This window comes from Vulpes lagopus, chromosome 5, assembly GCF_018345385.1.
Source record: "Vulpes lagopus strain Blue_001 chromosome 5, ASM1834538v1, whole genome shotgun sequence".
In the NCBI taxonomy this organism is placed as follows: domain Eukaryota; kingdom Metazoa; phylum Chordata; class Mammalia; order Carnivora; family Canidae; genus Vulpes; species Vulpes lagopus.
In genome coordinates, this window is record NC_054828.1 from 17,188,869 (window position 1) to 17,210,558 (window position 21,690).

The window sequence follows — 21,690 nt, forward strand, 5'->3', positions numbered from 1 at the left end:
CTACAAGGAAATATAGAGCACGGTTGACAAACCTGCTTTGCCAAAAGAAGACAGAAATTCTGCCCGCTGATATGAAACCTCCTGAAAATATTATCACAGTCCTTTGACAAATGCTCCATGATCCAAATAAGACATTCTTGCTGGGCAACTGATTTGCAATCCCTCTGGGTAACTTCTGCGCCCAGAGCCTGGTGAATACCCAAAGCATGCTCGCTGAGTACATCTTGCACACTGGCAGGCATGATTGGGGCACCATGTGCCAAATGCTATGAGTCTTAAAGACATATGATAAGTAGTTAATAAATTTTTTCTTTTTTTCTTTCTTTTTTCTTAAAATTTTTATTTATGTATGATAGTCACAGAGAGAGAGAGAGAGAGGCAGAGACACAGGCAGAGGGAGAAGCAGGCTCCATGCACCGGGAGCCTGATGTGGGATTCGATCCCGGGTCTCCAGGATCGCGCCCTGGGCCAAAGGCAGGCGCTAAACCGCTGCGCCACCCAGGGATCCCCTAATAAATTTTTTCAAAGTTAATGAATAGGGCTCAATGCAGTGCTGGGCTTATGGTGCATTTCCGGTAGGAAAGATCCATCATCAGCATTTTTTATTTACACAGGTATTGCTTATGGTATTATTATTAATAGTAATAGTGATTAACATCTGTTAAGCATTCACTATTGCTACATGCTTCACTAATACATTTCATGCTTTATCCTGATAAATTCTTATAACAACCTTGTGAAATACATACTATTATTATTCGGATTTCAATTGATGAGACCCAGTTCAAAATCGTAGGGCCTGTGTTATGGGAAAACAATGGACACAAATAACCAGTTAGAATCTGAGGGCTGCCACTTAGTAGCTGTTTGACTCCAGGATGCATCTTATCTCCTCTGTGTTTTAATTTCTTCATTTTTAAAGTGGCTTAGTAATGCCTGTCTCCAGGAGTTGTTGGGCAATCAAAATGAGGTAATGTATATGAAATGCCTGGCACTTCCTAGCTTCTCATTAAAATGTTTGCTATTATTTCCAGCCATTCTTCCTGACCCAAACTCTCCAAGGCAGAATCTTTTTGTGTTGCAAGCAGGCACATGTTCTCCATACGGCAGACATTCTCTGACTTCAGTGTGTCTCTGAGTCAATGAGAAGCTTGTTAAAATGCAGCCTCGTAGGCCTGGGAATCCGACTCAGCAGATCAGGGCTGGGGCCCAGGAACTCACACATTTGACATATGCTCCCTGTTGATTCTGCCAACACAACAGTCAGTCCTCAGATCATAGTTGGAGATATAAGATTGAGGTAGAATATCCCAGTCTGGTTTTTTTGAATTATGCTACCTCATTATAAACACACATAATCATAAAATCCGAACAGGTCTCAGTGTTATAAACTCACCTTTATAGCTTCAGCTTTAACATTAAGCTCAGAAACTGTTTCAGTAATGTAGTATTTTCAAAGATACTGACATTTGTTTACTGTCTTTCTAGGGGAGTGTTGAATCTGGAATTGAAATCCAAATGACATTACATTTGAGTCAGTTCAACCTCTTGGCTCTTTTGTTCTAAGAGTAGTATTTTAGAGGTCTGAAAATATCTGCTGTTGGTAGTGATGTGAGGTAAAGCCAAATTTTTGAGATAGCCAACATGTTGGTTCTATTTCAAGGAACAGCACTAATGATAGGATTTGGAGACAGAATATTTACAGAACATTTTGATGTTTTTGATAAGAATAAATGAAATAACCATGTATTATCTGTAGGCAGAACAACAGACTGGGCTGTTGTTACAGAGTTAATCTGTTTGCTTGAAAATATTTGTTAGATGTTGAAGCTATAGGCTCTCTTGGGGTAGAAACTTTGGCTGGCCCTGGAAATGAATTTTTAAACTAAAATCCTAATTGTTTAATTATCAGCTCAACTATAGGGAACATGTGAACCCATATGCTTTCAAGTTCATGCCTGAAAAGGGATACTGTCTATGCCCTTAATAAACTGGTCAATAAGGGGAAATTGTTTCCCCATAATCCAATTTTCACAGTGAGGCTTGACTAATTTAGAATGACTTACTAAACATTAAAGAATCCCATTTAGAATGAAGGAAAAAAAATTCTAAGTCCAAATTCTGTGGAGCCATGCTCTACTAGGGAGGAATGTGCATGACCCTCTGGTGACTGTCCCTACGCCCACAGTCCTGCATCTAGCCTGCTCCACCTGTGGCTTTTCATTATGGTCTTAACAATCATCATTATCTTTGTGAAAGGGTTCCCTTTGGGGAGAATTTACAGGAGGCATGATTTCTTTCTTTTTTTTTTTTTTAAAGATTTATTTATTCAGAGAGAGGGAAAGAATGGCAGAAACACAGGCAGAGAGAGAAGCAGGCTCCATGCACGGAGCCCAACCTGGGACTTGATCCCGGGTCTCCAGGATCACACCCCAGGCTGCAGGCGGCGCTAAACCCCTGTGCCACCAGGGTTGCCCAGAGGCATGATTTCTTAAAGAGAGTTAAGACTACAACCCCTTAGTGCTACTCTTAGCTATTTGGTATCTTATTTCTTGATAATCAATGTACTTTCATACATCAGTATTCATCTTCTAAAAGGAAGAAAAAAAAGGGCGGTGGTGGTAACTCATTTTGATTATTTTATTCTTAAGTACATTTGTTTGCTTTAGAGCCGGACAGACCTGGATTGAAATCCCACCGCTCCTCCTTTATGCCAGTATGACCTTGGAGATATAGTTGACATTTCTAAGCCTTGGTTTCTTCATTCATAAAATAGTGTATAATGGGAGATAACAAAACATGATACTTGCAGTGATTAAATTAATTGAAATGAAATGATGTGCAGGCCTTAATTCTTTGTCTAAAATCTATAGGACAAAATATGTTTTGGGGTTCAGAATTATCCACATTTTAGAAAGATTAACATAGTACATAGATAGCACAATACATACAATTCACAGCAGGGCCTGTAACCAAATACACTGATTTTTCTGTAACAAAACATATAAATATTCATATAGTCCTTAAAAATACTATAAATAAAGACTATAAACACCAGTACATTGGTCCAGGTCAAGTTTGAAGCCAATGAATTTGCACAAACTTACAAGAAACCCATAAGGACTATAAAGAACAATCCAGGGATCCCTGGGTGGCGCAGCGGTTTAGCGCCTGTCTTTGGCCCAGGGCGCGATCCTGGAGACCCAGGATCGAATCCCACGTCGGGCTCCCGGTGCATGGAGCCTGCTTCTCCCTCTGCCTGTGTCTCTGCCTCTCTCTCTCTCTCTCTGTGTGACTATCATAAATAAATTAAAAAAAAAAAAAAGAACAGTCCATTAGAGCAACCCCGGTTTTGAGGCCAAATGAATTTGGGCCACTTACCAAGGATTTTGGAATTCTGAACTATATGAAGAAACACAGAACTGTGTCTGGGATGTAGCAAAACCTTTCAGACATTACTGAAGCTTTTCTTTAAACAATACTTTGTGTCAGACACTGCACTAAGATTATTGCCTATTAAGTCCTCTACTTCAATAAAAATTGTGTGACATTGATGTTACTGTTCCCATTTTACAGATGAGGGGGAGAAAAAAGGCAACAGAAGTTAGTCATTTGCTTAAGGCCACACGACTAAACAGGAGTGGGACTAGATGTTAATCTCAGATAGTTTAGCACTATCTGAGCTTGTGACCTCTGTGTTATATGCCACTTGTTAGCTCTTGGCCTCTTTTGGAAGTTAAGAGATGAGTCTAGCTTTTTTCTCTGTATTGCAGCGCCATAAAAGCATCATCATGTTGAAGTGGATCTTGTTCAGAGTTAAACTCCTTTTAGCCGTGAAACTTACACTTACCTACTTGTTAACATCGGGCTTCATTTCACCAAGTAGCTGGAATAGCTTATAAAATATATGCAGGGGATCCCTGGGTGGCGCAGCGGTTTGGCGCCTGCCTTTGGCCCAGGGTGCGATCCTGAAGACCCGGGATCGAATCCCATGTCGGGCTCCTGGTGCATGGAGCCTGCTTCTCCCTCTGCCTGTGTCTCTGCCTCTCTCTCTCTCTCTCTCTCTGTGACTATCATACATAAATAAAAATTTTAAAAAAATAAAATATATGCAATCCCAGTGATTATGATACTAATCAGGGGAATTAGAGCAAAGGGGAAAATAGGAATTCTTCAGTGTGAAATTATTTTCACTACTGCCTGTGTATAAGGTAGCCTGGATCCAGTGTATGTGAATAAAAAATTTATTTTGTAGCTCTCTGAGATTTTGTTGTCCTCAAGTCGTCTCATGGTTGAAAAAAAGAGCGTTTATCATCCATATGTTTGAGATCCATGCCAACATCTGTCATCGTTGAACTGTTTCACAGGCTTATTTCAAAAACAAGCTGAAGTTGGCACTTATTGGTCAGAGCCTCTTTGGCCAGGAAGTCTACAGTCACCTCTGCAAAGAGGGCCACCGAGTTGTGGGTGTGTTCACGGTTCCAGACAAGGATGGAAAAGCCGACCCGCTGGGTGAGTGTATCTTGGAACTACAGAATTGAGGACTGCACTGACCCAGCTGGCAGAGGCCCCAGCTCAGACCCCTTATCCCTCATTAGCATTTCTACACTTCTAATTTATTTGCCACAGGCCCCAAAGATCCAGACTACTGGCCTCCCCTTTGGTCCTGCAGTTTTCACTCTACCTATTGAAAGCCTTCTCAAGCTAAGTCTATTTGCACGATAGATATAGAGTCAAAAATTCTCCTTTCTTCATGGGCCCCAAGACAAACGTGCAGGCCCCTAGTATATTAAGAGTTTCTCCACTTACCTCCAAGGTAATTACTAGATTGATCCATCAGAAGAATTTTCAGGCATATGTTTTTTTCTGAACTATGCTTGTGACTTTCCAAAGGTGCTATGGAACATCTAGAAGGGAGGGTCACATCCAATAACAGAAATTGATGTGGAGTCATAAAGAATGCATTTATGTCAGAACAAATTATGGCTGTGGCTGTTTGGCTGTTAAGGTAAGGTAAAGAGGATAGCCATCCTCAAAGCAAACCAGCAATGGGATTCTGATTTGCAAGCTACACAGCTGGCCTTGAACAAAACAGGAGTTAGAAGTACAGACCCCCTACACAGTCAAAAATCCATGTATAACTTTTGACTCCCCAGAAACTTAACTACTAATAGCTACTGTTGACAGAAGGAAGTCTTACTGATATGTAAGTAACTTCAGTAACTGATGGTACTGATAACATAAGCAGTTTATTACTGCATATTGTGTATATGTATTTACACTATATTCTTATAATTAAGTTAGAGAAAAGAAAATATTTTAAAAAGTCATAAGGAAGGAAAATACATTTACAGTACTATATTTATCAGGAAAAATTCACATATAAGTGGACCCACACCATTTCAACCTGTTAACAGTATGTGTTTTGAAGTCATGGAATTAATTCTGATTCTGCCACTTGCTGCCTGATGATGGGCAAGTTACTACAACTCACTAAGCTTAGTTCAACAGTACCCATCTTACAAGGATTAAATGAAATAATGTATATAATGTGCTCAGCTCTGTGCCTAATTCATGAAAAGGGGTCAAAAAACAGTGGCTAACTATCTTATTGTCAGAATAGTCAACTAGGGCAGCTGAAAATAGCCCTGGGGCAGCCACAAATCAATATGAAGGAAGACACCTGGATGCTGCATGCTTCTCTCAGTGGCGTAGATTTTTAAAATCAAGACTTCTAGATTTCTCATACCATTTTTTTCTTTCCTAGTCTAATCCTGCACAATTTTCCCCCAATTTCACATTTTTTACCACCATTTACTCATTTTCCTATCATCTGAAAATGAGTTGTTTACAGTTTTTTGAACATTTTATGAACGTTCACATTCTGTGAACATTATTTTACTGGTCTCTCCCATTCTTCCAAGTAAATTGATCAAGGCATCAATTTGATGGCCAGATTCCTTTAATACTCACTTAGGATTTGGAATTTAGGCTTTCTGGTTGAGGCATCATCCCATCCAAAGTCAATGAAGTTTGATGATCCAATGGGACAGAAAGGAAAGGGAGCTCAAAAATACAGATAAAAAGCCTCACTTAAAGCTTTTAAAGATTGCCTAAAATTGCCTACTTTGTGTTCTTGGTAGAAAATAAATGTATATACTTAATATATATAAAATATATAGTTAGTCAAAGTGATATCTTATTATGGAAAAAGAAATGAGCTAGTGCTGTCTGCACTTGGGAGGACCATTCCTTTTCTACACAGAGGTAGATGGAGCCATTCCTTGGAGAAGGGACATTTTCCAAGGGAAGGAATCTTGGATCTTCTCCAGTATGGCAAAACCCTCATGAGAAGCATGTATTCCCCATTCTTGGCTTCTCTCTCCCACTGACTTATCTGATTGGTGAATTTGGGAAAAGGTATTAGATAAGCCAAGCTCAGCTCAAAAACTTTCTCTCTTTATCTTTCGAGATCTACCTGGTTGGTGGGGAGAATGTGTTCCAATCTACAGCTTGCCTTGTGTTAAAAGAGACTTCTCTCCAGGAAATAGGCATGGGAAGAGACTCGTGGTTTTCCACCTGTGCCAGAAGCTATGTATAATCTGAGTGGTGATGTACCAGCACTTGGCTCCAAATCTAAAAAACAAATAAATAGCTATATCAATAATAAAAGTATAAATTTTTATCTATAAAAGAAAAAGCTTCCGTTAAAATTTTAAAATGTTATCTAGCCACAAACTTTTGAGCTTAAATATATTATGCCTCAAATATATAGATAAAAATCACATGAGGAAAATGGATTAATTGTGATAAAATTGTAACAGGTCAAATTCTGGTCATATCAAAATTGTTCTTCATCATGTAAATATCTCATGAAGCTGTAAAACTCTAATGTGTGAATCCATAGCCATATAAACTTATGGCCAGATTTTTTCTGATGAAAATAACTTTCTTTTTCATGCTCAGCTCTAGCTGCAGAGAAAGATGGGACACCTGTGTTCAAGTTCCCCAGATGGAGAGTCAAGGGCAAGACCATAAAGGAGGTGGCGGAGGCCTACAAATCTGTGGGTGCTGAGCTAAACGTGCTTCCCTTCTGCACACAGTTTATCCCTATGGATGTAATTGACAGCCCAAAGCACGGTTCCATCATATATCACCCCTCCATCCTCCCCCGGCACAGAGGAGCCTCTGCTATCAACTGGTAAGAATTTTTTTAATTACAGAAAAGATGGGCCTATTTCCATTGCCTGTAATCTGTTCTTTTATCTAGGGGATCAAGAAAATATGTATGCTTGAGCCTGATTGATTGCTACTCTTGCATGAACTCCCCTAAGACTTAGCAGTTCTGCATGGGCTAGACAGTGTTTTCAATGAGTCCTGGCTCCATTGGATACATCTAAGTAATTGAGCAAACAAAGGTTTTATAGTCAGAGAAATTTGGTTCATGCTAGATTTCTTGATCACAGGACTTCTGAGAACCCTTTAAATGTACTTTAGTGAGAGCATCATAGCTTCCAAGAGGGAATCTGAGTACACAATGTTACCAAACTTATTTAACCATAGAAATTTTTTGTATAGAGCATCTCAAGTACATTTCAAGAAATGCTGAATTACCTGAAATTTTCTTCTTCGTTCTGTCTTCTTCTAACCAGCTTTAAGCTTCTTGAGAGAAGGGACTATGGTCTAACATTTTTATTGCTGTAGGTACACCACAGGTACTAAATATCATAGGTACACCTTTCCACATTCTCTCTTTCCCCTGTACATCTCCCTGATATCTCTCAATGTCAAGTTATTAAATAGGCAGGAAACTACACTTAGTTTAAATGTGATAAATGACATTTCGTTGTATTTGGCATGAATCAATTTCTTTTTGCTGTTATAAATGGTACTGTGTGGTTATCTTTGCACTTAAACTTGTATTTTTTTCTCATTTCACATTGTTTCCACATGTAGAATCATTGGATCAAAGTATATGAATGTTTTCAAGCCTTTTGATAGCATAATGCCAATTAATTCCTCAATATTTCTGAAAAGAGTGATTGATTTATTACTTAGATCTTGCTTGATTAGTAGCTCCAAGGTTTAAAAATTATTTAAGTCATGAACATGGATGATATGTTACTTCATATTCTTTTGATATTAGCCTATCCTCTCATATCTTTTATATGTATTTATCCACATATTCAGCTTATTGTTTATATTATAAGCTCTTACGGGCCAGTATTTTCTCTTAGGCTAAGCTTTTCCCCCCCAGTATTTGATTTGTTTGTTTGTTTGTTTGAGAGAAAGTGAGAGAGTGAGAGAATGCATGTGTGTGCATACCCATGAGGGTAGGGGTAGAATTGGGCAGAAGGTGAGGGAAAGGGAGGGAGATAGAAAGGAGTGGATCCTAGATCTCAAGCAGACTCCCGGCTGAGTACTGAGCCCTACCCGGGGCTCTATCTCACAACCCTGAGATCATCACCAGAGCCAAAACCAAGAGTTGGATGCTCACCCAGGCACTCTTAGGCAAAACTTTATAAAGAGCATAAAATACAAAGAGTTGAATTAACCACCTCTTACTATAGTTTACCTAGACAATCTAGAGCCAATTCTAGCTCTGACATACCCAAATTACATAACCTAAATAAACAATTAAGAAAACTAATAAGTTCTCCTCTACTGAGTATTCCCTGTTTTATCTTCCATTATCTTATCCTGCCTAGTACAGGGTCAAGTACAAGGTGGGAATTGGACCCTAGTGGGCAAAATTGCTGAATGCCACAGTAGAAAGCTGAAAACTGGCAGTTAAGGAGTGGAGGTAATGACAGATTCTTGTGCCCTTTTGAGTAGAGTAGAAGTCATCATCAGAAGTCATCATTAACACGAAAGACAATAGATAAGGGAATGTATAAAATAGTGGTACCAGTGCTTTTTATGAATGCTGACATCTCCTGGCTGTACTGTTAATTTCTCACAGTAGTTCTGTCACTGTCTACCTTCCATTGTAACTACTTTGTACTTTATTTATTTCTTAAGAGAGAGAGAGAGCACACATGAGCCAGGGGGCTGGAGGAAGAGCAGAGGGATAGAACGAGGGAGAATCTCAAGCAGGCTCCATGCTCAGCGAGCCCAACATGGGGCTCAATCTCATGACTGAGATCACAACCTGAGCCAAAATCAAGAGTCAGCCGCTTAACTGACTGAGCCACCCAGGCACCCCACTACTTTGCACTTTAATACCAATAATTCGTCACTTTGTGATACATTAAACCAACATTTTAAGTTGAGGCTTTTCTTTTCACAGGACTCTAATTATGGGAGATAAGAAAGCTGGGTTGTCTGTTTTCTGGGCTGATGATGGTTTAGACACTGGACCCATCCTTCTTCAGAGGTCATGTGACGTTGAACCCAATGATACAGTGGATACACTTTATAATCGGTTTCTTTTTCCTGAAGGAATCAAGGCCATGGTTAGTATATTTACACCATCAAGGGGAATTTAGTAAAGCTTTAACATTTTAGAAATGTTTTTCTCTTATTGAGAATTTCCCCATATTAATCTTTACAAAAAGTATAAAGCTGAAAACAAAATTAGACTTTATATTTGCCAATAGGATAGTATATTTAGTGTGGAGGTCCGAACGTTAAAATGTTTTAGTCTCTGAAGCTTGTTCTTCTGAGAACAGTGGTCAGATGGATGAGGTAGCAATGAAACAGCTTCATTTATTTTGCCAAATATCTGAATCATCAATCCTGTTTGTAATGACTAATTGTAAGGAAGTGTACAGAATCTTAAGAAATTTTGCTATGGAAGTTGGACTTCTGTCAAAAGTATTTGAAATCAGTCTATGTAACAGGATGAAATTTGGCATTGCTTTATTTATTTGTTATTCAGATGTGCTCTGGGTAAAATGTCCAAAGCATGTACACCACAAAGTAAAAATATATTAGCCTGTAAAAATGTTGAAAGATAGATTTCAATGTCAACATTGAATGACACTGAATCTATCTTTCAATATTTTCTGAATTGGATAAGGTAGAAATAGCCACACAGAGATGGATACTAAGATGGTATAAAGCAGCAACCACTGATTTTGGAGGAAGGAGTGCAGAGCTTTGTATCATTTAATGATTATCAGAGTAGAGCTTTGGTGTTAGAAAGATCAAAGTTCTCCTTCTACCACTTATCTGTTCAATGATAATAGGCAAGTCACTTAGCCTCTTTAGCCTTGGTTTTCTTATCTGTAAAATGTATATATTACCAGATTTATAAGAGCTCCTGAGAAATTAAGTAGCATTTGTGTAAAACACTCGGCACACAGTAGGTGCTCAAAAATGATCATTACAATCAAAATAGTATTATGTGTGTTCAGTGGCATTTGCTCAAGCCCAGATCATGTACCTGATGATATCATAGCCAGAAGTGGATAAATGAATGAGCTATGAACTGGCCCTTTTCTTGGGTAGCCCTCCACATGCTCTTGGGGAGGCTGGTCAGCAGCCATGTGTGCCGAGAGATCTGAAAACCCAAGTTCACATAGACCTCTCTGTGAAGGGAGAGGCTCTCAACTTAAGGCAAACATGAGTCTGGCACAGAAGACAATTCACAACACATCTCAAAGGCAATTAAACTCATGTGTAGATTTTAACTGGTGTGTAATTCCAGGTATCCTCAACTAGAAAGCAAGTTGAATTTCTTAAATAGAATAATGCATCACTTTCTAGAATCATCATGATGAGCAGAAATCACTCATGAGAGCCTATCTTACAATTCTATTACTAAAATTCCCACTAGATCACGAAGGGGAGGTTGAAGTTTGTTTTAACAAGGGAGTCATTCTTAAGAGTACTAGCTCGATATTGGCAGTAGGTAGACTTGGATGCAGATCTTACTACTGACACCCACTAGCTATCTGTGTGATCTTGGACTAGGTGCTTCACTTTTCTAAGAATCAGTTTCCTCGTCCATAAAATTGGGATAATAATATCTACCTGGCAGGACTGGTGTGATGTCTGCAAGGATATTTTACATAAAGTAGCTATCACATTGCCTGGGACATAGATGGAACTGAATAAATGGTAGTTATTGTCACAGTCTGACTCTCTGGACAGATTGATTGATTGATTAAAGTTTTATTTATTTAAGTAACTCTACTTCTAATGTGGGGTTCAAACTCATGACCCTGAGATCAAGAGTCACATGCTCTTCCTCCTGAGCCAGTCAGGCGCCCCTGGACAGATTTATATATAGTAATTCTGTTTAGCAGGAACTCCAGTTAAACCAACGGTGCCATTACTAACCATTGGGCTGTAACACAGATCATGTTTTCAACTTTAGGTGGAAGCCGTCCAACTCATAGCCGATGGAAAAGCTCCTCGTATTCCCCAGCCAGAAGAAGGGGCAACGTATGAAGGTATCCAGAAAAAGGAAAATGCTGAGGTATTTATATGAACTCAATAACACACCTCAATGTTCTTGGCCCTTTACTTTTAAGTAGTTCCCAGTGTACCATTTCCTGGCCAAAAGGTAGATCTCTAACCATCCTGTTCTATTCTGCACCAACCCTACTTCCATCACTGATGGAGAGAATTGATTACTTTTGATACTCATAGCATTAGGAGTTTCAGCCTGTGCTTTGTACTTCCCTAGATTTCTTGGGATCAGTCTGCCGAAGTTTTACATAACTGGATCCGAGGTCATGATAAAGTTCCTGGAGCTTGGACAGAGATAAATGGACAGGTATGTTCTAGGGACCAATTGTGTGTGTGTGTGTGTGTGTGTGTGTGTGAGAGAGAGAGAGAGAGAGAGAGAGAGAGAGAGACCTTTGTAAGAGGCATTACACATAAATCCACTTTTGCTTGGTAACCTTAGTCCGGTTACTTACCCATTGGGTGTTTTGGTTTCCTTATTGTAAATGGGACTAATAGTAGCTCTTTTTTTTTTTTTTAGTAGCTCTTTTTTTTAAAAAAATTTATTTATTTATTTATTCATGAGAGACACACAGAGGGAGGCAGAGACACAGGCAGAGAGAGAAGCAGGTTCCATGCAGGGAGCCCGATGTGGGACTTGATCCCAGGACCCCAGGATCATGCCCTGAGCCAAAGGCAGACACTCAACCACACTGAACCACCCAGGTGTACCTAGTGCCTCTTTTATTGGTTATAGGTCATTGTGAAAATTAAGTGAGTTAACACATGTTAATTCATTTAAGTACTTAGTCTCTGGCATAAGTATTCAATAATAACTCTTAGAGTGCTCAATAAATAATAGCTAATAGTCATAGAATTATAATCACACATCATTTAGCATCACATTCTCTTGGTTACAGTCTGAATTCAGTCCTGTTTCCATGAACTCACCCACAAAACACCCTGTGTTTCCCATCAGTAATCACACTGGCCTATAATGGTCTGATTGCTCCCCACATCTGCCCTCATTGACTCCCCATCATCATCTCTACTCCCCTTCAAAACCCCTAGTTTTAAAAAAAAACAAACAAACAAACAAAAAAAACCCCTAGCTTCAGGCTGTGATGTCTGAGAGAACTTTTTGTCTCATTCATCTTTGTATCAATGTCAAAAATGATAAACGTCTTCTGGATGTGAGGCACTCTCGAATCTCTTCAGTCATCCATTCATAGATTATCACTCGTTTTGTGTCATTTCTACAGGTGATTACTACTGTCTCCCACATTGGGCTATTTCAGTTTTATCATAAATGATCATTCAACTTGAGCTTGTTTTCAGGGAGTGCTGCTTGCCCACACCCTGTTTGTAGGTATGACTCCCTCCTTACATGGCCTGGGTTTGCTCTTTTTCTTAGATGGTCACGTTCTATGGCTCATCTTTACTGAAAAGCTCTGTGCCTCCTGGAGAACCACTGGAAATTAAAGGTGCCAAGAAGCCTGGTCTTGTTACCAAAAATGGACTTGTTCTTTTTGGTAATGATGGAAAAGCAGTGAGTGTTCAATATGGTCACCTATAATGTTTTTGGTTTCCTTCTATAACCCAAGCTGCTAAGGGAATATCTTTCACAAGGTAATCGGCTATACAGTGGTATATGGGAGGCCTCAAGGACCTGCACAGTGTGCTTTGTGGTACAGTAGAAAGTGCTTGGGATATAGTCAGGAATCAGAATGTGAACCCCTCCTCTGTTACTTGCTGGTCTTGGGAGGATGCTTCTCCCCTTGGGATCTTCATTTCCCCATCTGTGAAACACAGAGTAGTCTCATCTGCCTGCCTTCCCACTGCTGGAGTCTGGGAGGATAAATACTATGGATGTGGCCTTCTTCAGATGCTCCGTGCCTTTGCCTCCCATGCAGGTACCCACTCACACTGCCCTGTGCTCAAGAGCATGGGCTCTTGGCCTTCAGTGGACTCTTTGAAGATAGCAAAGGGGAATTTGCAGCCTAAAGGTGTACTCTGGTAGCTTGCAGGGGCCGGGGGGTGGGTGGTCAGTTATTAAATTCTAGGCTTCTGGGTCCAGCTAGTTCTGGGTTATGACCTTAGCTCTGTAACTTACTAGCTATGTGGTGTTGGACAAATTACTTAACCTCATTGAGCTCCATTTCCTTATCAGTAAGATGAGGATGATAATGGGACCTGCTTCCATCAGGATTCATGAGACCTAATGATACACACATACATACTTAGCACTGTGCTTGCTGCGGAGTAAGTGTTCAGATGATGGCCATGAGAGAGGAGGGGAAGTGATAGTTGTAGTAGTGGGAGGAGGAAGAGGAGTTATAGTAGGTTTTAGTCTAAAGATGTTACACCCAAATGTCAATTTTTTCTGGAGCTTGTTTTCAATTTTGAGACGTATCTAGCCCTAGACTTAACTTTCTCCTTTCTGCTGCCATTAGTAAAATACCAGTTCAGATCTTTGACACATAATGGTAAGGGTTTTTAGTTCATATTTTTCTATTTGCCAAACAAGCTGATCCTTTTATTCATATATGACACTCCATCTCCCACCATCTTACTCTTGCATTGTCTGAATCTTCAATCCTCTGCTTTTTTTGTCACTATTTTATAGCTGATGGTGAGAAATCTGCAGTTTGAAGATGGAAGAATGATTCCTGCTTCTCAGTACTTTTCAGCCGGTGAGACATCAGTGGTAGAACTTACAGCCGAAGAGGTCAAGGTGGCAGGGACCATCAAGGTGAACATGTGATGTCCTTAATGTTACTCTTACCTTAGAAAACTGAAGCATTTTGGTCATGGCACCATCAGTCTTCAGAGTAGGGAGGAAGTACTTTCTCTCCTCTCTTTTGTGTTAGCTGCCATAGGAAATCAACTCAAAATGCATATGCAAATTTATTTCTCACAAAATTATTCAAGGCAGCTCTAGGTCAGCATGGGGGTGAGGGGTGAAGCTGGAATGTAAGGATTAGGGGTGCTGTCATTTGGGGCCCCACGTTCTGCTATCTTCAAGGTCACCCTAGGGGTCATCTACATTCCAGACAGCCAAGGGCTAAAGAGTACAGAGAATTGTGTGAAGGAGGTTTTGCATGGGTCAAGACTAGGAGTCAATTTCACTTCTGCTCCTATTCATTGGCTAGAAGTCAGTCATAGGGCTGCATCTAACTTGAAGAGATGCTGAAAAATGTAGTCAAGCCACATATCCAAGATGAAAAAATAGTAGGTTTGGTGAGGAGCTGGCCGGTCTCTACCATTGTGTTGTTCATGGCACATCCTTCATAAAAATTACCCTTGCTGTATAGGTCATCTGGGCTGGAATTTTAAGCAATGTCCCTGTTATTGAAGACTCAACAGACTTCTTTAAATCTGGAGCGAGCTCAATGGATGTTGTCAGGTAAAACGATCACCCTATTGACTCATGACCCTCCACTAGAGATTTTTTTGACTTTGAAAATAAAATCCAATCCTTTGTTCTGGATGTTATCATTTTACCATACCCACTCTACTCTTTTCTTCATCTTTTTTGAATTGTTTCCATGTCAAACACGTATATTTGTTCCTTTCTCTTTGTTGCTAGCCAGGAGTAGTTTTCATATGCCCTTTAAACCTAGAAAACTGATGCTTCTAATTGTTTGTTTCTTTTAAAAATTTGTCCTTACATTTCTTAGCTAATTTTGGAGTGGGGAAGTTCTGGATGAGAATGTTAATCAGGAATTACCTACATAGTCTGATTCAGAAGCATACTTGACATTGATTACATTTACCCCAATATCTTTTTTTTCCTATTCCTCAAAATTACCCAGTAAAATATAGCTAGAATAAGGATTATTAGTATACTTGTAAGAGGAAGAATCATTGCCCTATAGTCAGAATTCCTCTATAAAGGCTTATGGCAAATTGAAAGAGCTAGAGTCCTAGAAGGCCCTCTTTTATGGGAAAAAAAAAAAAAAAAGTCTGTGAGGATCCTAATACTGGAGAGTCTTGCAGATATTTTGCTTTGAGGGCTGGCTACACTATGGCCATTCACTAATTAAAGAAGTTAAAGAGGGGATCCCTGGGTGGCGCAGCGGTTTGGCGCCTGCCTTTGGCCCAGGGCGCGATCCTGGAGACCCGGGATCGAATCCCACGTCAGGCTCCCGGTGCATGGAGCCTGCTTCTCCCTCTGTCTGTGTCTCTGCCTCTCTCTCTCTCTCTGTGACTATCATAAAAAATAAATTAAAAAAAAATTAAAAAAAAAAAAAGAAGTTAAAGAATGCTGCTCCTCATGAAAAAAGTGAGTGTTCTTTATGATCATTCTGTTTATTTTCTTATCACTCATTTATTCCACAACATTTATTGAGTACTCACTATATATGCACTACATATCAGGAACACTTTGAACTCTGGGAATACAGTCATGAACAGGACAAAGTTCTTTAATTCATGGAGCTTTTATTCCACTAAATCCAAACAATCATCTCCAGAGCAAATAGCATCATCAAGTCAAGAGTTTTGGTTCCTCAAATAACAAATTTCTTAGCTATGATCCGTGAGTTCCCAGAAACTTCTAATTTATTCAATTAAAGATTTCAGTACTATGCTATTACTTTTTTTACTAGCAAGACGCTCCTGTTAGAATTGCCCATTTTCTGTTTGAGTATCTGAATCATGCTAATCACCTGATGCTGTTACCTGGAACTGCCAAAGCACCTCATCTCCTTTGGAGAAGAAATGACCAAACAACTGTGGTGATACTTCTGTCCTGCAGCTAGCACACTGGTGATATTCAAGCAATGGCAAATAACAGCTATAATTTGTAAAATTAACAGCAAAAAATCAAAGGATCAGTAGAGACTTCAGAAGTTATCTTGACCTAACATGATTCTACTTAGTAGTGACACTAACCATGTAATGCAAACAACATGTTTGTTTCATTTTTATACATGATCCAGAGACAATATTATACAATATGACTTTTTTTGATACTCTTTACAGTTAGGGACTTTCCTTTATTTCTTGTTCTTGTAGTACCTTTGAAAGGAAAGGAACTAATTTTATGTGCTCCCTATTATCTTGCTTACAAGGAGGTAAAAAAAATTTTTTTTTTTTGCTTTGGTTTCTTTTCTTTCTAGCCATATACAAAGTTAAAAACAAGAGAATATCCACTGTCCTTCAGGACAGCTTTTTAATTTTGTTCTCCTGGTCTTACCAATTTCTTCAGTTATTATCATGGAAGATCTCAGAGGCTCTGTACAAATGGGTTTGTAGCATGTCTTATCTACAAACAATGTGGAAAATGTGTTAATATGGTTCCCCTAAATCCTTTTAAAAGTGTAAGTAATGGTGAACTGCTGCTTCCGTCCAGGCTGGTTGAGGAGATCAGACAGAGGTGTGGTGGGCTTCAGCTGCAGAACGAAGATGTCTACATGGCCACCAAGTTCGAAGACTTCATCCAGAAAGTCGTGAGGAAATTGAGAGGAGAAGATCAAGAAGTGGAACTAGTGGTGGATTATGTAAGCTTCTCCACGCTGCCTGAAATCTACATCATTTTGACACAACAGTGAGGATGCTGCATGATAGGCACTACACATATAAGCTATAAGGGAATGCTGTGCCTTCTGTCCATTTGTTTGTTTGTTTTTTTATTTATGGCCTTTTTGAAAAAGCTATTTCTTTTTTTTTTTCAACTAGCTGCATTCTGGTTTTTTTTTTTTTTTAGTTTTTTAAATAAATTTATTTTTATTGGTGTTCAGTTTGTCAACATACAGAATAACACCCAGTGCTCATCCCGTGAAGTGCCCACCTCAGTGCCCACCACCCAGTCACCCTCACCCCCTGCCCACCTTCCCTTCCACCACCCCTAGTTCGTTTCCCAGAGTTAGGAGTCTTTCATGTTTTGTCTCCGTCTCTGATATTTCCACTTATTTTTTCTCCTTTCCCCTTTATTCCCTTTCATTATTTATGGCTTTTTTTAAAAAGCTATTTCATTGAGATACACCATAAAATTCACACTTTTGCTTTATTTTTAAAAATATTTACTTATTATTTATTTATTTGAGAGAGAGAGAAAAAAAAGAGAGACAGTGAGGAGGGGAGAGGCAGGAGCAGGGGGAGAGAGAGAATCCCAAGCAGACTCCCTGTGAGTGTGGAGCCTGACATGAGGCTCAATCCCAGGACCCTAAGATCACGACCTGAGCTGAAATAAAAAATAGGTGCTTAATCAACTGAGCCACCCAGGCACCCCAAAATTCACTCTTGTAAAATGTATAGTTCAATGGTTTTATTTTTTTATTTGTTTTAGAAACTTCTTTTATTTTTAAGATTTTGTTTATTTATTTGAGAGAGAGAGAGTGGGTGGGGGAAATATGAACAGAGGCAGAGGCAGAGGGAGAAGCAGACTCCCTGTAGAGCAGGGAGCCCAACATGGGGCTTGATCCAAGGACCCCAGAATCATGGCCTGAGCCAAAGGCAGACGCTTAACTGACTGAGCCATCCAGGTGTCCCAGGTCAGTGGTTTTAAGTATATTTACAGAGTTGTGCAACCATCACTGCTGATTATGGAACATTTTTATCACCCAAAAAGGAACCCTGTATCTACTAACAGTAATGCTCTGGTCTCTTCCCCCTACTCCTGGCCCCCAGAAACCACTAATCTCCTTTTTGTCTCCGCAGATTTGTCTATTGGTATAATAATTATATCATTTTTTGTTATTTGTATAGATATTTCATATACATGGAATTATACCATTTGTGGCCTTTTGCATTTGGCTTCTTTCACTGAGCACCATGTGGTCAAGGCTCATCCACGCTGTAATGTGTGTTCAGCTCTTTACTCTTTTCCTGGCCAGATAGTATTCCGTGCTATGGATATACCACATTTTGTTTATTCATTCCTCAGTGAATGGACACTTGGGTTGTTTTCACTCTTTGGCTGTTCTAAGTAATGGTGCTATGAAAATTCGTGTGTCAGCTTTTGTGTGAACACATGTTTTCAGTTCTCTGGGATAGATATCTAGAAAAGCAATTGATGAAGTCATATAGTTAAACTCTGTTTAACTGTTTGAGGAACTGCCAATCTGTTTGCCAAAGTGGTTATGCCATTTTGCAATCCTACTAGCAGTGTAGAAAGATTCTAATTTCTCCATGTCCTCACCAACATTTGCTGTTGTCTGTCTTGCCTATTTTATTCTTTTTAAAAGATTTTATTTATTTATTCATGAGAAACACAGTGAGAGAGGCAAAGACACAGGCAGAGGGAGAAGCAGGCTCCCTGCGGGGAGCCCAATGTAGGACTTGATCCCAGGACCCCAGGGACACACCCTGAGCCAAAGGCAGACGCTCAACCACCAAACCACCCAGGTGTCCCTGTCTTGCCTTTTTTAGGTGTGAAATGGTATCTCACTGTGGCTTTGATTTACATTTCCCTGGTGACTAACAATGAGCATCTTTTCATGTGCTTATTGGCCACTTGTATATCTTTTTTGGGAAAATGTCCATCCAAATCCTTTGCTTGTTTTTTAATTGGAATATATGTCTTTTTGATGTTGAATTGTAAGGGGCTTTTGTGTACTTCGGATACTAGACCTTAATCAGATACATGATTTGTATACATTTTCTCCCATTCTGTGGGCTTTATTTTCACTTCTTTGACAGTATCCTTTGACACATAAAAGTTTATTATTTGATTCAGTTTAATTTATCTATTCTTTCTCACTGTGCTCTTACAGGCATACCTTGCTTTATTGCTTTTTGCTTTACTGTGCTTCATATGTAGTGCATTTTTCACAAATTAAAGGTTTGTGGCAATCTTGTGTTGAGTAAGTCAATTGGCACCATCTTTCCAACAGCATTTGCTCATATCATGTCTCTATATCACATTTTGGTAATTCCCACAATATTTCAAACTTTTTCATTGCTATTATATTTGTTATAGTCTGTGATCAGTGTTAATCTGTGATCAGTGATTATGACCCACTCAAAGTTCAGATGATGGTTACCATTTTTTTATAATCAAGTATTTATTTTTTAATTGAAGTATAGTTGATAAAGTATTATTAATTAAAATATATACATTGATTTTTTTAGACATAATGATATTGCATACTTAATAAACTAGTGTATAAAATAGTATAGTGTAAACATGGCTTTTATATGCACTGGAAACCAATAAGTTCATTTGGCTTGCTATATTGCAATATTCTCTTTATTGAGGTAGTCTGGAATTGAGCCTGCAATGTCTCTGAGGTATGCCTGTATATGTCTTCTCTTGACCTTTTTTGCTCCTCTATTTTTCCTTTACTGCATTTTGTTTGTATTAAGTATAGTCTAGTATGCCATTTTGATCCCTTATTATTTCTTTCACTATATATTTTTAGTTAGTTGCTTAGTGGTTGCCTTGAGGATTACAATGAACACTTTTGTTTGAACATTCCAGTTCAGTTCAGATTCATGTCAACCTAATAACAATAGTGTAGAAAAACTTTGCGGTAATTTAGTTCTGCTCCCTATCCCCTCATTTGTGATATTGTTGTCATATAAATTACATCTTTATACATTGTAAGCCCACCAACACAGTTTTACAATTATTGTTTCATGTAGTTGTCTTTTAAATCATGAGAAGAGTTAAAAACAAAAATACATGTATACTTACTTCTGTATTTACTTTTATCAGGTGCTTTATTTCTTCCTGTAGATTCACGTTCTGTCTAGAGTCCTTTTGTTTCAACCTGAAGGACACCTTTTAGTACTTTTTGAAGGGCAGTGTGCTAGCAAGGAATTCTCTCAGTCTGTTCATTTGGGAATGACTGAATTTCTCCTTTGTTTTTGGAGAGTGCTTTTGCTGTATATGGAATTTTTGGCTCACAGTCTTTTTCTCTCTCTCTTTTTTCAAAGATTTTATTTATTTATTCATGAGAGACACAGAGAGAGAGGCAGGCAGAGACATAGGCAGAGGGAAAAGCAGGCTCCAGGCAGGGAGCCTGATGTGGGACTCAATCCCAGGACCGTGGGATCATGCCCTGAGCTGAAGGCAGATGCTCAACCACTGAACCACCCAAGCGTCCCCACAGTCTTTTTCTTTCAGCACTTTGAATGTGTCAATCTATTGCCTTCTGGCCTCCATGGTTTCTGAGCATCAGTCATCTGTTAATTTTATTGAGGATCCATTTTCTGTGATGGGTTGCTTCTCTTTCAAGATTCCCTCATTATCTTTGGCTTTTGACCATTTTATTATGATGCTTCTAGAATGGATCTCTTTTATCCTACCTAGGTTTGTTGAGCTTCTTGGTTGTATGGTTTAATGTTCTTCATCAAATTTGGGACAATTTTGTTTACTATTTCTTCAAATATTCTTCCTGCTGCTTTCCTCTTCTCCTCTCCTTTTTCCTTCCTGTTTTCAGACTGGATAGTATCTATTGACCTATTGTCTAGTTTGCTAGTTCTTTATTCTGTTTGCTTGAATCTACTATTGAGCCCCTATGGTGAATTTGTGAAGTTTCACTTCTTGCACATATCAGCTCCAGAATTTCTCTTTGGTTCTTTTCTTATAATTCATATCTCTTTATTGATATTCTCTATTTGGTGAGACATCATTCTTTTATGTTCCTTTAATGTTTTAGACATCATTTCTTTTAGTTATTGGTACATATTTACAAAAGCAATTATTTAAATATTTCTCTAATAAATCCAGTGCTAAGTCTTTTCCAGGATGGTTTATATTGACTGTTTTTTTTTTTTTTTGGTCCTATATATTGGCCACTCTATTCTTTTGTGTTTCTTCATGTATCTTGCAATCTTTTGTTGAAAACCATCCGTTTCATAATGGCAACTCTGGGAATAAGACCTCTCCCTTCACTGGGATTATTGTTGTTGCTGGTTGTTGTTGGTTTTTCTCTCTTTAGTGAGTTTCTTGGGCTAATCCTGTAAGGCCTGTATTCTTTGTTGTTTGCCACCACTGAAGTCTCTACTTGGTTTGGTCATCAGCTGATGATCAGACATAGATTTCCTTAAATTTCTTGTACTGATAAGTCTCTCAGAGTCTACTGAAGGACTCAGGTAGTTTGTGCAGAGCAAGCTCTGAGTTAGGTTAAGTAAAGAAAGACACGGAGTATAGAGCTTGGCATTGGGGAGCTCTGTGGAGATAAGGCCTCTAGGGAGCTTCTGGGGAGCCATGTGCCCCCCATTGGTGGCTAATAGGCTGCTGGTTGTAAGGATGTTGGTTTTCAAGTTACTGCTGCACTGTCAAGAGACAGATAGGAAAGAGTAGGACAATTAATATACCACAGAACTCACTGTTCTTACAGAGAT

At 39.0% G+C, this 21,690-nt stretch overlaps 1 protein-coding gene across 1 annotated transcript in view; it reads left to right on the forward strand.

The window, feature by feature from the left end:
- The window catches only part of ALDH1L2 (aldehyde dehydrogenase 1 family member L2), a 53,565-nt gene that overhangs the window by 4,086 nt on the left and 27,789 nt on the right, over window positions 1-21,690 (forward strand). The window contains exons 2-10 of the mRNA XM_041757424.1: window positions 4,368-4,512; window positions 6,967-7,201; window positions 9,290-9,455; window positions 11,324-11,425; window positions 11,636-11,725; window positions 12,809-12,943; window positions 14,021-14,146; window positions 14,709-14,800; window positions 16,751-16,898. Coding sequence (XP_041613358.1) covers window positions 4,368-4,512; window positions 6,967-7,201; window positions 9,290-9,455; window positions 11,324-11,425; window positions 11,636-11,725; window positions 12,809-12,943; window positions 14,021-14,146; window positions 14,709-14,800; window positions 16,751-16,898 — 1,239 coding nt within the window. The remainder of the gene's footprint in view (window positions 1-4,367; window positions 4,513-6,966; window positions 7,202-9,289; window positions 9,456-11,323; window positions 11,426-11,635; window positions 11,726-12,808; window positions 12,944-14,020; window positions 14,147-14,708; window positions 14,801-16,750; window positions 16,899-21,690) is intronic.